The 16575-nt window shown below is 39.3% G+C and overlaps 1 protein-coding gene across 8 annotated transcripts in view; it reads left to right on the plus strand.

The window, feature by feature from the left end:
* Positions 1-6447: 6447 nt before the first annotated feature.
* Positions 6448-16575, plus strand: part of limch1a (LIM and calponin homology domains 1a) — a 68326-nt gene continuing 58198 nt past the window's right edge. For all 8 annotated transcript variants that reach the window (XM_083532645.1, XM_083532647.1, XM_083532648.1 and 5 more), the window contains exon 1: positions 6448-10296. In XM_083532645.1, coding sequence (XP_083388771.1) covers positions 10195-10296 — 102 coding nt within the window. In that variant the 5' untranslated portion in view covers positions 6448-10194. The remainder of the gene's footprint in view (positions 10297-16575) is intronic.

A 16575-nucleotide genomic window follows, 5' to 3' on the forward strand; every position in this document is an offset into this window, starting at 1 on the left:
GTGTTTGTCTTGTGGTGGAGACAGGATTTTGTCCAGACGGCCCGGCTGAAGCACTGCTGGATCGATGAGATCTGAACCCGAAAGTTATAATGTAGGAAAGGGGATCATGTTGATTAGTCAGAAGGGACTACGTTTTTAATTTTTTGCACACCTGACACGTTTATTGGCACAGGGTGACATATAACCGGCTTTTTCGTCTTACACAGGTCCTTTTGTTTTTATCACAATCCAATCTGAAAAACACTTGTAACAGATGAGGGGAAATAAAGCTTTATTGATGCACTGTTTTAGAGCTGAGAGAAGTTATTTAAGGACATTGCTGGGTTAGCTCCGGCAAAAGCAGTGGGTTGGCAGAAATATCTGGATATTTGCATGTGGCTGAATGGTGAAGTAAGCAGTGCAACCTTTCGTTACATGCAGCTACATACATACCAGCTGCTGATACGTACACTTTATCAATCCATCACCCCTCAATTCGATTATCTGTCAGCTCACCCTTACAGTATCACACAATAACCACCAAAACCAGTTCTTTTGTTTTGCAATACACTACAAGTATTTGGTTTTGAGATCAAAAGATAAATGATGTGGTGTGACATCAGAATTAGAACTTGAATTTTTCTCATATTTACTGAAACAACAGAACAAAGTATAGGAATGTATTGAAAGATGAACATGTTGTCTTTAAGTAACACTGAATATCTGGTTGCAAAAGCCTCGCTTGCAAAAACCGCTTCAAATGATGACATCGTGACATCAACAAACTGTTGCATTCTTCTTCTGTGAAGCTTTTTCCAGGCTTGTACTCCCACTTCTTTCAGTTGTTTTGTTAATTTTGGGGGGTTTCTCCTTTCAGCCTCTTTTCAGAGTATGTTCCTGTAGATCTGTGAATTTATTTCTGCTGCTACCACAATCAGTTGAGTAATCAATAAAGATCAGTGAACCCAATCCAGAAGGATGAAACCATACAAAGCGAAGCAATGACACTAACTCCACTGCACTTGACCGATGAGTTTTGGATCATGAGTGGATCCTTTCTTTCTCCACACTCTGGCCTTTCTATCATTTTAGTAGAGGTTAACATTTTCCAAAACATGGCTCATCTTTTTTTTTTTTCTAAATTCTAATTTGGTCTTCTGAATCTTACTGCTTAATCCTGCACTGCGGAAAATCACTGTTGTGACTGATGTTTTCCTTCACAACTCTGACAATGTTCTGATCATCAACTCCTGCTCTTTTCCTTGGCCAATCTGTTTGATGTCCTCAATACACCAGTGATTTCCTAACATAACAATTTGCTGTACTGACCAAAGCATGTTCAATAATAATATCTTATTTAGGTTTTTGTGCTGTTTTTTATTTATAAGCAGCTCTTTGCTATTTATTTTGATTTATACATTTTCTTTAGAGATAGAAATCAGAGCTCAAACCAAGAGTTCACATCTTAGGCTGCGATCACACTCCATTTTTCACTTCATTGACTCCCATTCGGTGCATAAGTACACTGAACACCAGGAATGCAAGCTCATTTGACACAATTGTTCATGTCACATCATTCCAAAGTTAAAATTTTATGAATTAAACCTGTGACTCCGTGAGCACGAGTGACTGATTGATACATCATGGCGTGACTATTTTAAGAGATACAAGATGAAGAAGCACCGATTATAGTGGTGTTTTCGAATCCTATTTTAGTACAAATATCATCATAATATAAAATATTTTTTTTAAAAACCTTTACAATGTTTGATGTGTTCTTAAACAAACGACCTGGTTTAACATTGTTATGTCCGGGTGCTGCCCAGTTTTGCAGCAGGTATGAAATATTAATATTTTGGAAATATGTGTGGGTGAGAATAGGCCACGTTTGAGTTTAAGTTCCTTAACACATCTAATTGTAAATATCAGGGAATGTAAAAATCTTACAGCCTTTAGTGACTAATACTATTAGTTTTTCTTTTCGGCTTCTCCCGTTAGGGGTCGCCACAGCGGATCCTCCGCACGTTTGATTTGGCACATGTTTTACGCTGGATGCCCTTCCTAACGCAACCCTCCCCAATTTATCTATAATATTAACATATTTGTATAATACCTTTCTCATGCATAAAATTATATCTTTATTGAGCAGCAAGAATACAGACATTTATGCTATTTTGTAGAAAAATATTGCCAGAAATCAAGGGGCAAAGGGCACCAAACTCATAAGAAAGAATCAGACATGGGGCAGGTTAGTATTTTGTTGAACTTTTGTTGAATTTTTAACATGTACTTTATACACAAATGAAAAACACTTTAGAAAATACTTTAGATATTTCTTATATTGACACATAGCATCTTTAACTTTTCATAAAAGCACTAGAACCAGTAATTAGAAATAGAGATTGATAAGCTTGTGCACTGTGACCTACCAATACAGCACTCAGAACTCTTGCATGGCCGTAACTAAATCACCCGCAAGCTACATACAGTGAATAATAGATCAGGGGAAAAAAAGGTCTGATTACGGCAGTTACTTTGAACAGAAAATGTGTCTCAGTGGTCACCAACAAATTGACTTTGGGAGTCGTATATACTTTAAGCCCGATGATCTTCAGTCAAATCTTCAGAAAAACTTATGTCAAAGAAAAATACATAACAAACAATCACAGAATAAAAATAAGCCTCATACAATACATTGTTTTATGTTACTTTTTCAGCTATTCAACAAAAAAAAAAAATCACAATTCTGAATAAAAATAAGTGACCTCTGGCCAAACCAGCATTTTGAGAAGAGGATGAATCAATTAGAAAGCATGCTTCTGTATGTCACGGGATTTAAACTGGAATGTAAGTCACGTGAGCGCCTGTGAAATGCACCTGTATTCAGTAGCTTGTGCCCTTGACGTATATAATTTTTTTTAACTGGACTTGTTGGAGGCAACATGTAATAATTAACAGAGAAGGTTAGTTTTTAAGCTGCAAGTCTGCTATGATACAAGCCCTGATTGGAAATTTAAATAAAAGATCTAGCTGGACACACACACACACACACACACACACACACACACACACAAAGACTTATGGGTTAACAGTTGACCATCACATACAGTGCCTTGCGAAAGTATTCGGCCCCCTTGAACTTTGCGAACTTTTGCCACATTTTAGGATTCAAACATAAAGATATAAAACTGTAATTTTTTGTGAAGAATCAACAACAAGTGGGACACAATCATGAAGTGGAACGAAATTTATTGGATATTTCAAACTTTTTTAACAAATAAAAAACTGAAAAATTGGCCGTGCAAAATTATTCACCCCCTTAACTTTCAGTGCAGCAAACTCTCTCCAAAAGTTCAGTGAGGATCTCTGAATGATCCAATGTTGACCTAAATGACTAATGATGATAAATAGAATCCACCTGTGTGTAATCAAGTCTCCGTATAAATGCACCTGCACTGTGATAGTCTCAGAGGTCCGTTTAAAGCGCAGAGAGCATCATGAAGAACAAGGAACACACCAGGCAGGTCCGAGATACTGTTGTGGAGAAGTTTAAAGCCGGATTTGGATACAAAAAGATTTCCCAAGCTTTAAACATCCCAAGGAGCACTGTGCAAGCGATAATATTGAAATGGAAGGAGTATCAGACCACTGCAAATCTACCAAGACCTGGCCGTCCCTCTAAACTTTCAGCTCATACAAGGAGAAGACTGACCAGAGATGCAGCCAAGAGGCCCATGATCACTCTGGATGAACTGCAGAGATCTACAGCTGAGGTGGGAGACTCTGTCCATAGGACAACAATCAGTCGTATTCTGCACAAATCTGGCCTTTATGGAAGAGTGGCAAGAAGAAAGCCATTCCTATCCATAAAAAGTGTCGTTTAAAGTTTGCCACAAGCCACCTGGGAGACACACCAAACATGTGGAAGAAGGTGCTCTGGTCAGATGAAACCAAAATCAATCTTTTTGGCAACAATGCAAAACGTTATGTTTGGCGTAAAAGCAACACAGCTCATCACCCTGAACACAACATCCCCACTGTCAAACATGGTGGTGGCAGTATCATGGTTTGGGCCTGCTTTTCTTCAGCAGGGACAGGGAAGATGGTTGAAATTGATGGGAAGATGGATGGAGCCAAATACAGGACCATTCTGGAAGAAAACCTGATGGAGTCTGCAAAAGACCTGAGACTGGGACGGAGATTTGTCTTCCAACAAGACAATGATCCAAAACATAAAGCAAAATCTACAATGGAATGGTTTACAAATAAACATATCCAGGTGTTAGAATGGCCAAGTCAAAGTCCAGACCTAAATCCAATCTAGAATCTGTGGAAAGAACTGAAAACTGCTGTTCACAAATGCTCTCCATCCAACCTCACTGAGCTCGAGCTGTTTTGCAAGGAGGAATGGGCAAAGATTTCAGTCTCTCGGTGTGCAAAACTGATAGAGACATACCCCAAGAGACTTACAGCTGTAATCGCAGCAAAAGGTGGCACTACAAAGTATTAACTTAAGTGGGCTGAATAATTTTGCACGCCCAATTTTTCAGTTTTTTATTTGTTAAAAAAGTTTGAAATATCCAATAAATTTCATTCCACTTCATGATTGTGTCCCACTTGTTGTTGATTCTTCACAAAAAATTACAGTCTCATATTTTTATGTTTGAAGCCTGAAATGGGGCAAAAGATCGCAAAGTTCAAGGGGGCCGAATACTTTTGCAACGCACTGTATGCTAATTATGACCTTGTTCACAGTGCATGACCTACACAATAGCCACATTCACACACTAGTAATGTGACTCTTTGGTAACTTGTCATTGGACATATTCTGGCAGTAAGCGAAAGGCACTATCTTAAAATTCCTTCTGCTGTCAGACTGTCAAGTGCATGTGCTTTATGCCATAAATTTACGCCAAATGCAGTGAGTAAAGGCATGCAACTCCATCAACAAGGAAACACTGTATGGCCAATGGTTTGTAAACACTAGTAAACACACACATGTGCTTGTTGAACAGTTCAAGTCTGAGTGAAAATATATCAGAGATCTATAATAAAACCGTCTAAATGTTGTTTCGTTACACAGAACACCCTGTAAGATTAGTACTCTTTGCATAAATGAATCTCAGTCATAATAAAGCAGGGTGAAATCCTGCCTCCTGGGTTCTTCCTTGTTTTGCTTTAGAAAGGAAAAATTATGCTTTTACCTCTGGCTTGGTCATTACAGTTTAAGATTCAAATCCAATAAAATTACATTTAAAAAAGGCTTTATGAGTGTGTTTGGTCTTTTTTGCTAACTTGCTGAACACTTGGATAACAGTGAGCTATTCCTCCTTGGAGATTTGTTTTTCTTCAGTAGAGAAAGCAGCTGTTTGGCTCACCCTGGTGGTGGATAGAGAGAAGCACAACTTAATACGTACTACAGCCATATTAAGTCTGAAGGAGTATTGTATCTGACTGTAGTATTGGTCATTCCTGTTGAAGTTTTCCACACTGAAAACTCATAAATAAAAATAAAAAGAAGTACATTATTTTTTTTTCTGATTAAGGTTGAACCCCAATTCCAAAAAAAAATTTGGATGCAGTGTACAAAGTAAATAAAAATAGAATGCAATGATTTGTCCAAATCTCATAAACCCATATTTTATTTACAAGAAATCATCAACACATGAACAGGCTCTCAAAGCCATGCTGCTGTAATAGATGCAGTATGTGGTCTTGCTGAAATATGCTGAGCACAGATAGCAAGCCAGAGGGTCCCTCTCCTCTTTAGTCAGGAGGACAAGTTATCTATGTTTTTTGTTTTTTTTTCCCAAATTTTGATTCGTCCGACCACAGAACAGTTCTCCAAAATGCCTCAGTCCATTTTAAATGAGCTTCGGCCCCGAATAGACAGTCGAAATTTTGGATTATGTTCACATTAGGCTTCTTCTTTATAGCTTTAATCTGTATTTGTGGATGACAGCAAACTGTGCTCATAAACAGTGATTTCTGGTTTCTAAGCCCATGCAGTGATTTCCTTTACAAATCATATTTTTTTAATGCATGAGGTCCCAAAAATCAAAGGCATCCATTTTTTTAATGCATGAGGTCCCAAAAATCAAAGGCATCCATTTATGTACTGCGATGAGACATTGGGTACTGTAGATGATTTGTAGACACAGTTTTTTTTATAGACTGGTGAAGCGCTGCACATATTTAGTTGAGAGACTTTTCCTCTCTAAAATACTTTTTTATACCATATAAAATGACCTTATTTTTTTTCCCACAAATTGTTTTAGTCAGGTACATTTGAGATGTTCCCTATTTTCTATTATTTTTGTCGCCCCCTTGGGGCCAACATACGCTTCTACACCCAAATGGCATATACAGTATATATATATATATATATATATATATATATATATATATATATATATATATATATATATATATATATATATATATATATATATATAGATAATATTTTTATTTATTTATTCATTTATTTAGATATTTTAGTGTCATTTATTTTTTATTTTACTTTGTTTTTTTTAATAAATGTAAGTTTCTGTAATGTTGTTTTTATCTGACTTACAATACTGCTAGCTTTTAATTTACCGTAAAGTGCATAAAATGCCTTAAAAAACCAAACCATGAACAGGACTATATTATCTATTATTCATTAATTAAAATAATTTATCATTTTTCATTGTATGCTTAAAATGGAAATTAGACTAACTAGTTAGCCATCTACAAATAAATTACAATATATAGCATATAGCATAGTATATGGTTGACTGTTTTAGGCATTTCATATTTCTCTTTTTTACCCTTTTGTTGTAATAAATGCCTCGTCTCTTCCATATTTTAATTACTTACAAGAGATTTCAGAATTTCCATCAGCCTCATAACAGTCTGCTCGCAGTTACCAAAGTGATCCAGCCTTTTCAACCACTGCGTCTCAACTTCACACTTTGTCCCCAAGTTCTGCCTCTTCCAAAGTGAATCTTTTTTTGTTGCTAACTCCAGTAGCCCACCACATCTGGATCTCACAGTCTGGCCCACCCTGTCTGATACAGTAAGGGCTGAATTAATCACCCGAGGACTTTATCAGGTTGAGAGAGATTTCATTTTTCCTTTAAGAGCAAATGGATGTCATCAGTACTTTTATTCTGTTTTAATCAATAGTGAGAAGAAATGAAGGAGCTGGCTTGTTGACTTGAGAAAAAAAAAATTCTATTGCTTCTGTTGCAAACTCTTCTCAAAGTAGGACTTTAACCTGATTTCTAAAGCACTGTATGATTGGAGGAATGCCAGCCGAATTTTGAAATCTCAAGAAAATTGCCCAGAACCTCAACAAAACATGAAGGAATGGAAAGAACTGGAGATTTGCCTTGAAAAGTGCCAGACAATTGACAGCCAGCCAGTGGCACTGATTGAGACAGAGAGAAGGAGGTGGCATGAAGTATGAAAGAGAACAGTGGCAATAATCCAATTCCAGCTGAGAGAAACATGTCAAGTTACAGGACATTTCTGGTTTCAAGAACATCCCTTTAGGAAGCTTTTTGTTCCTCAAATGCACCTCATACACTTCCCCTTCATTGCTAATCGCTGGTGATGTGTAACCATTGTGGGCATGATGTACCTCCATGAGGCAGTGAAGACATTGTGATACCATCTTTCCAGATTGTTGTCTGCACATTAAAATCTTTGTCTCATAGAGAAGGCTGTCTTACGTGCCGTGCTGCTCCATCATGACAGTTGTATCTAATCCGTTAGAGGTCCACTCCCAGTTTTCTGCCTGGGAGACGTAGAAACTCGAGTGAGCTAGGACTTCCTTACAGAATCATATTTGCATGGCCTTTGGACCAGCATTGGAGCCACAGCTGGACTACTTCTATTTTAGGCATTTGTGCATCAGTAGTGAGATCATCTCAATCTTCTTCCTCCTCAGTTTGCTGTTTTTCCTTTTTTCTTTGGTGTATCTGTTTTACTATCCAGATACACTGGAGGAAGCTCAGGCCGAGTTCAGCTTGCTGTTCCACTCCTGCTGCTCTTATTCGTCTAGAGCAGGACCTTCTGAATAAGATTTTAAACACTGGAGATTTTCAGATTTTTATTCATTTGCTTGTTATGTTGATATTCTAGCTTTAGCCTCAGACTGACACATATTATACTCTATGTTTTTACAATTTACCTTCATCCTTTTCTTGATTCTTTGTACAGCAGTACCTCACACTCTGTGTTCCCATAATTCTCCCTGTGGTCCTGATCTGCCTGTTTTTGCTGCTTCGGTTCAGAGTCTGAATCAGTCACATGACATTCCCCCACATAAAGAGGAGCTGCTTTGGTGGAAATCTAGAAGTGTGGGTTTGGGGACAGAGATGGGCAAGAAGGTGGACTTCCATGTTCTGAAAGAAGAGGAGAAGTCACTGCTCAGATTACTGGCCCTGTGAACCTGAAAAGGAAGAGATAAAGAAGCCAATATACAGTAACATAACAGGAAAAATTAAGGCGTCACAATTTATATGTATGAAACCGATCACTTTTAAATGAATCCTGTTTAAGTATATCAGAGGCGAATCTCTTTCTGGAGAAAATATTACAATTTCCCTTCTTTTTCAAATAAAAAAATAAAAGTTTTGGAGACCATTCATATTGAAACCATTACAAAAATTATTTAACATGTTGGTTAATCTTAGCGTAATGAGCTTCCATCTGCTGGATCATCTGCAATTTTCCTCATCCTCTGAGCTAGGGTTACATCAGACATGGCTGCAGCTGTTAATCTCCAGAGGGCATTCTCTCACAAGTACTGGTTGCTGCTCAAGATTCATCTCACATGTCTCTGGATCAGAGGCCATGATCCTGGTGGCCTTCATCAGGGTGATGAGGTGGTCTGTCTGCATACTGCAGCACTTCATCCAGTGCTGATCAGAGGGCTGGAGTCAGACTCATGTGACTGAAGGTCCAGCAGAGGGCGCTATGGGGTGGAGGAAACAGTTGCAGTCTTGATCACAGAGCAGAGTAGAAGCCATTCACACAACCTGAAACAGAGGAACAGACATGTACACATACCTAGCATCAATTTTAATAAAAATGTAGATAAAGACTGATGTAGAAACAAAAGCACATAACCGATTCTGGTGTCAGAGGTAGTTTGCTACTGCAAAGCTACTTTGCAGTAGGACTTGAGCATGACGTCATGTGACTCTCCATACTGGTCTGAGTCTATTTTCCTGTAGTTTTGTGTCTCTGCCCATTTTGTGTCTCCCTACGGTCCTTCTGCCCATCAACTGTGGGGTAACTGCATCTCCTGTGATGTTATTCTTCCCCACTAGTCTGCCATCATTTATAGGTGGATATGAAATTTCACAACCCAGATAGTGGTGCTTTAAAATAATTACAATAACTTTTATTGTTGTTGTTGTTGTTGTTGTTATGTTAATGATGAAGATGATGATTATAATCTTTATGATGTTCATAATGATGATGATTATCTTTATGATGTTGAGGATGAGGATGATGCTGCTGCTGCTGCTGCTCATGATTATTATTTTTTTTTTTATTATGATGATTTGTGTTTGTTTATTTATTTATTTGTTTGTTTGTTTTCTACCCAGCACCACGACTCCCACCTCCCGTTTCTCGTGCTGTATGTACATGGAGGATGTACAGTATGCCAAAGCTGATCTCCGACTGATCAGTGTTTATAGTTTAAAAAAAACGCAGGATCCACAGAAAAGCGCGAGAGGACGGGCCGCATCCCAAATAGACCCCCATCCCCTTACATAAGTGCAGAGGGTGTGAAATGGTAACTAGTGCACCATATGTAGTGCACGGAGATGCATTTTCTAGAGAGAGAGAGAGAGAGAGAGAGAGAGAGAGAGAGAGAGCTGAACTCCTCCATTGTGTTGGTGTACGTTCCTGTCATCAGAAGCGCAGTGGGGCGCGCGGTCCGCCTCCCGCACTGACTATTGAGCGCGTGCGTCTTCCGCGCCTTGTTTTTGCAGGTCTGGACTGAGCGGTCTGGACTCCGGGGCTTTAGGAGGAAACCAGCAGCACCTCATTCGTCCTTCATTCACTGTCAGCATCCAGATACAGGATTTCTGGCTGCAGTTTTAGACTCTGCTGCGCGAGCGCCGAGGCGGTGTGGTGAAGAATCGGGACACCGCCGAGGGGATTTTATTTATTTATTTATCATTTTATTTTATTTCGCACGGACTTCCTGTGGAAATGGCCAGTGTCGAGGAGAGCTCTGGTTCCCGGCCGGATCACCACGAAGTGACCGAGGGCAGCTCGGGAGCAGCTTTTCAGGAGGCGCAGAAATGGATTGAGGTTAGTTCATCAGGCGCGTGCACTCCAATGCACGCTCCAATACGCACTCTAGTGCACACTCAAATACGCACTCTAGTGCACACTCCAATACTAGTGCACGCTCCAATACGCACTCTAGTGCACGCTCCAATACGCACTCTGGTGCATACTCAAATACGCACTCTAGTGCACACTCAAATACGCACTCTAGTGCACACTTAAATATTAGTGCACACTCAAATACGCACTCTAGTGCACACTCCAATACTAGTGCACACTCCAACACGCACTCTAGTGCACACTCCAATGCACGTAAATGCACTACGCTATAAATATTGTACCGTCACCTGTTGCGCGCGCGCGTGTGTGTATGTGTATAAGAGGGAGAGATACATGGCCTTCATGAGCGCGTGTCGGGTTACGGTGCCGGGCGACAGGCGCAAACACCACAGCCTGTGCGATGATGGATCAGCCTAATCATAATAATAATAATAATAATAATAATAATAATAATAATAATAATAATAATAATAATAATAATACATTAAACATGCAATAACCAATTTCCAAGTCTGACGTAAATGTTAAGGCCAAATACAAACATGAAAGAGTCACTGCCAAATAATATCAATAATAATACGTTGTTTTTTGTTCAAATATTAGATTATTATTGTTCTTTTTTTGTCATTCTCTTGAAGGATCTGCGTTGCTGCTTTTCTTCTCACCACTGCTGCAGCAAAGAGTGATTAGTGTTTACACATAGCTGGCTGCTGATTCTTTTGGATAAATACATTCGAAACACCTTTATACTTGATCATTATGAGATAAGTTAATAAACCTGCTTAGTAAACAGGTTATGTTCAGCTGGTGTACAACTAAAATCCCTAGATGTTTTGCATGGAGTTCACATGGTATGGAACCAGTAAACATGGACGGTGCTGAGATTCAGTTTCCTGGCCACCTAACTGACGAGGCAATAAATTGGAAGCCAGCATGATGTAATGATGAAGCTTTATGCTATTTTCAGAAAAGATGTTTTCCTATGAAGTTCATATTACTGGTTGCCAATCAGCAACTATCATTCCACTTTTGATCATGTGTCTTTAGTCCCGTTATTGTCGCTGCACCGTCACTTAAAGTATTTGTATTAGGTTCAACTCCTCAGCTTCGTCCTATCACTGGACATCTCCAGCTTTCTGGGGGGTTTGCTGTTCCGGATCATAAGCTACAGTGATGAAGGTGAAGTGGTAGCTCAGAGATTTAGATGTTCAGATTCATAAGTTTACTTTACAGCACCATCAAACTGCCAATGCTGTTTCCTCGAGCAAGACCCTTAACCCCCCCCGAACCCCAACCCCTCCAGCTTCTCACTTCTACTAATGTGTTAATTGGAAGTAGGTCCGGATAAAGGTGTTTGCTGAATGACATAAGTGTAAATATGAAGATGAAATACCATGTGATCAAACTACATATCAAATAAAGCCTTTTGTTTGGCTGAAGTAAATAAGGAGTCGGTTCTTTGCTGTTTTCTGCAGCCTACATATCTGTATGAAGCTACGAATATAAAATAAAAACAAACCCAGACAGCTAAGATATGAACTGCTTGCTCTCACCTTCTAATTTTTCCACTTCTGAACTGTATGTTCACAGTTTACATCACTGCTACTTACCTGCCACTGCATCTAGACACAACCTAAATGCACATTTCTCTATATCTGTGATGCATTATACATAATAAACATTTCATTACTAAAAATCCTCTCCCTCGCCAAACAATTGGTGTTGTCATGCTGACACGCCATCCCGATGCTGAGAAAACTCTCTACAGCTCCATGCTCTTCACTCAGATATGTCCGTGCCCTCTATTTATAGTTTCTTATTGAAAGTTTCTCTTTATCTTGTCTCGAGGGGAGAAGATGTTTCAGATGTAGGTCTCGGTATTAATACTCTGACCTATTTTTTGGTGAAGAAGCTGTAGATCGGCTCCATCTGAACTACATAGCGGCATAGTAAATTTTAATACACTGCGCTGTATGTAGCACAGGAGCTGATACACAACAACCGTTCTACATGGTGGGCAGGTCGCATGGTGGCACTCGGAACTACATGTCTGATAAATGGGTAAAAAGTAGAACAAATCAATTTTCATTCCAGTTTTGGATCTGACCTCTCCTCCTTTTCTTTCCACTTCCTCACACACATTCTCACTGTGTTCCCTCTTGCCCTGTTTGCCGGTGTGAAGTGTTTCTGTCCGACCCCCTAATTTTAAACACATCTGTTTTATAAAAAAGATAATTTTCTCCCTCCTGATGGATGAATGTAGCCTATCAGCCAAGATAATTCTGGCCATTCTATAGCTTTGTAAATGAGCTGCATGTTAGCATTACTAATAAAATGATAAAAGTCACCTATTGACTCAAGGTATAGTTTGGGATTAGACTGAGGTTTAGGTTTAGGTGTAGCATAGCATCAAACAGCTGCATGTAAGAATTATGTTAATGGAAAGTCCATACAGGTCTAATAAGCTGTTTGTGTGTGTGTGTGTGTGTGTGTGTGTGTGTGTGTGTGTGTGTGTGTGTGTGTGTGTGTGTGTGTGTGTGTGTGTGTGTGTGACTCTGCACACTGACTCTGTGGAGGTATGTTGGAGGTAAAAAATGCAGAAGCAGCTGTGATGGGGAGTGTTTCATAAATAGCCAGGCTGAAATAGCCCAGCACCCTGCTGCTTCCAGAGAGCTTTAACACACACACACACACACACACACACACACACACTCACACTCACACACACACTCACACTCACACACACACACACACACACACACACACACACACACACACACACACACACACACACACATGCATTGGGGTGATTTCCTCACACCGGGTAGAATGTAATTTTTGGAAAAACATGAAACTTTTTCAAGGTGGTTACATCTCTGCAGGGATCATGTGTATCTTATTCAACACAGGAAGTGGAATTATGGGAAACCGAATCTGGTGGACCTCGTTAGACCCTCACAGGTGTATTGAGAAAGGGCTTGGGAGTGACATTCACCAGATATTTTGACAGGGGAAAAAAAAAAAGCTCAAAGCAGCTGCTCTTCAAAAAGTCCAAAATGAACAGTCACAACCTATCACGTTTCAAGCTCCTCGGCATTGCCTTATCATGTTACAGCAGCCCAGAGGTCCTTCGAGGTCCTTCTCATTTGTCCTATCGGGTTTCGGAGTGTTTCTAACTTGTTCCTTATATAATTCATAGTGCTTTGTGGGGTTGTAAAGGCATGCGAGTGCAAACGTTAAGGAAGGGAGAGAATACTGATAGATTAGCCAGATGCCGTAATCCTGCTAAGATATGACATACTGTAGCTTCTGACTGTCTTGCTCACCCTCACACTCTCACACACACACATATGGTTAAAGGGCACAGCTGTTGCAATTTGAAATGCTAGAAAGAGGCAGCACAGTGCAGACATGACATTGCAGATCCATATGTTCAAGTCCTTCAGTCTTCAGCAGGACTTAATCCTTTCAATAAAACCAAGGTTCAGCCACTCATTATACTGAAAGTTAAAATCAGTTCACATTAAGATGCAATTCAAACTAACTATGAATGCACTTGACAAGAGGACGTGCTTTTTCTAATCTCAGTGGCCAAATATTGTACTGTTTTTCAATCATCTCTGTTTACTTGTCTGTAGTGTATGTGGGATTACCATTGACACCGATTTTAAAGTCATAAATCAGATATATTTAGGGAGTTATGACTGACCCTAACAATTACATGAACAGTTTAGATTAAAGTGTCAGTGTTGAGTGTTAAGTGCAACTCAACAATGATGAAACTGTAATGAATGGATATTCGGTGTCACCCAGAAGAAGATGGGTTCCTATTTGAGTCTGGTTCCTCGCAGGGTTTTTGCCTCATGCAATCTCGGGGAGTTTTTTTTTGCCACAGTCAGCACTGACTTGTTTACGAGCGATAAACTTAACGCACTAAACGTTCTACATTCTTAAATTATAAATAATGCGTTCTTTTATACACATTTATAACCGCTTTATCTCTGTTTTGAGTCCATTGTTAAAAGTGCAATACAAATGAAAAATTAATTGATTAGAATTTAATTGAGTTCATCTTAATTTATTCTTTCAGCATTGAGACTTTTTCACAGGGAACAACTTGTGGTCTTGTATGTTAGTTGTGTTGCTCATGCACAGATGCCACTAAAACTCCAAAAAAGCATTAGAACAACTGGATTGGTTGTTCCACTGTTGGATATTTGGATAACGCTTTATAAGAACAGACTTTCTCTCATGTCAGTCGCATTCTATGGAAATTATTCATTTATTAGAAGAAAATGTGGAAAATTAGCACTTATTTTTTCCATTATGTCTTTTGTGACGTAACAACAAAATATGATAGACAGGGAAATTTCGATTTTGTCTCTCGAACGTGCCTGAGATAAAAAAACAGGCATAATTCCGATCAGTGAATGATTTGCTAAGATGTAGTGTTTGCTCATGTGATTTTCAAATGTGTACTGATTCATTCTCTGAGGTAAAAATCCAACCTCTCTTTGCTCAGAGCTCAGTACTTGCGAAGTGCTGACTTGTTTTCTTATTAATAGTGTCTTTTTCCGATGCTTTTGTTGACCTCAGCCATGTTTCTGGCTATAGTGCAGTTCACATGCTGCTCCCTATGCTACGGGTCTCTCAGCTAAAACTCTTTGGGCTGCTTTCTTAGTTGCTAAAATGGGTATTGTTTAATCAATCTGCCAATCTTGCACCCCATGTCCGTTGCGTAAAGATTAAGTTCTCTTTATTTTATAAGGCACCAAATCCTCCGTGTCTTCAGCATGCTACAGTGTTGCCACGCAAGAGCTAGTAGGATAGGCAAGCTAAAGAAATGGCTACGCTTTGCAAACTTCTATTGCTTTGTTTGTGTGTCTTGTCAGAGAGATTATGAGCTCAGCTTCAAATGAAGTCAAAACATGTATGTGATGTAGATTCATGGATGTTATGGATAGCCTGTCACAGTGCACTGTCAGTAAAAACAGATCTTGTAGACATAAGTTGTTTACGATCTAAAATGGGGTGAATCTAAAGCCTGGACGAGAAAGAATTAAGCACCAGACAGCTTCTTAATACTATTATTTTTTTATTTACTGTCTATGGTTAAAAATACACAATATACCTTATATTAAAGTTCGTTTGTCTTATAAAAAGGTGTCTTAAGCCCTGTTTGCACATATACACCAGTCTAAGCTGTTGGTCTTTTTCGAAAAAGCACCTGCCACATGAATAAAATGTAAATATCATGTAAATCAGATTTGGTACATGCCCCAAAGCTCTTATGTGGCTCAGGCAGCACTAATGAAATACACTTAATTTGGTGATGTAGAATTTCCAAAATCATCTTGACTTGTTAAAAAGTAACAGCTGAATAGGGAAACACAACGATTCAGGTTAAAGGTGTTCTTTCTATTGTACCATGAGTTATTTTTCTGGCGAAATACTTTCTGCAGCTTGTGTGTGTCTCATGAGATAATAGTCCCGATGTCCACATTTATTTATATATTCAATTTTGGTACAGTTAGAATAAAGTGCAGGCTATACCATTTGTGATCAACTTTTGAACAGTTTACATTTAGAAAGGGGAGGTGGGAGCTCAGTGGTTAAGGCATTGGACTTTGGATCAGAAGGTCGCAGGTTCAAATCCCACCACCACCAAGCTGCTGCTGCTGCTGGGCCCTTGAGCAAAGCCCTAAAACCCTTCCCTGCTCAGTTGTAAGTCGTTCTGGATAAGGGCGTCTGCCAAAATGCCCCGAATGAAATAAAAGCAATTTAATATAATATTTTATAATATTTGATACAAATAAAATAGAACCAATCAAATTAATGCAATACACATGTAATTATATTGATTAAATTAAGTAATCACTTCAATTGGAACAAATTTAATTCATTAAATGAAATAAACAGAAAAATGTGTTTTTCATTTAATATTCATTTTCTCCCGCTTATCCGTAATTCGGGTCGCGGGGGCAGCAGTCTAAGCCCATCCACACATCCAGCCCCCGCCTCCGACTGCTGCCCAATCCTCACAGCACCGTCCCTTACGGTCCCTCCTGCAGGTGGTGAGCCCACGGGAAGGCGGGCCCACGTCACGGACCTTGATATTTCCCTCGTAAGGGACCCCCGGAGCACAGAGGGTTAAGGGCCTTGCTCAAGGGCCCAAGAGTGGCAGCTTGGCGATACGGGGGCTTAAACCCCAGACCTCCCGATCGGCAACCCAGCGCCTTA

Source organism: Silurus aristotelis (genome assembly GCF_946808225.1).
Source record: "Silurus aristotelis genome assembly, chromosome: 27".
Taxonomy (NCBI): Eukaryota; Metazoa; Chordata; class Actinopteri; order Siluriformes; family Siluridae; genus Silurus; species Silurus aristotelis.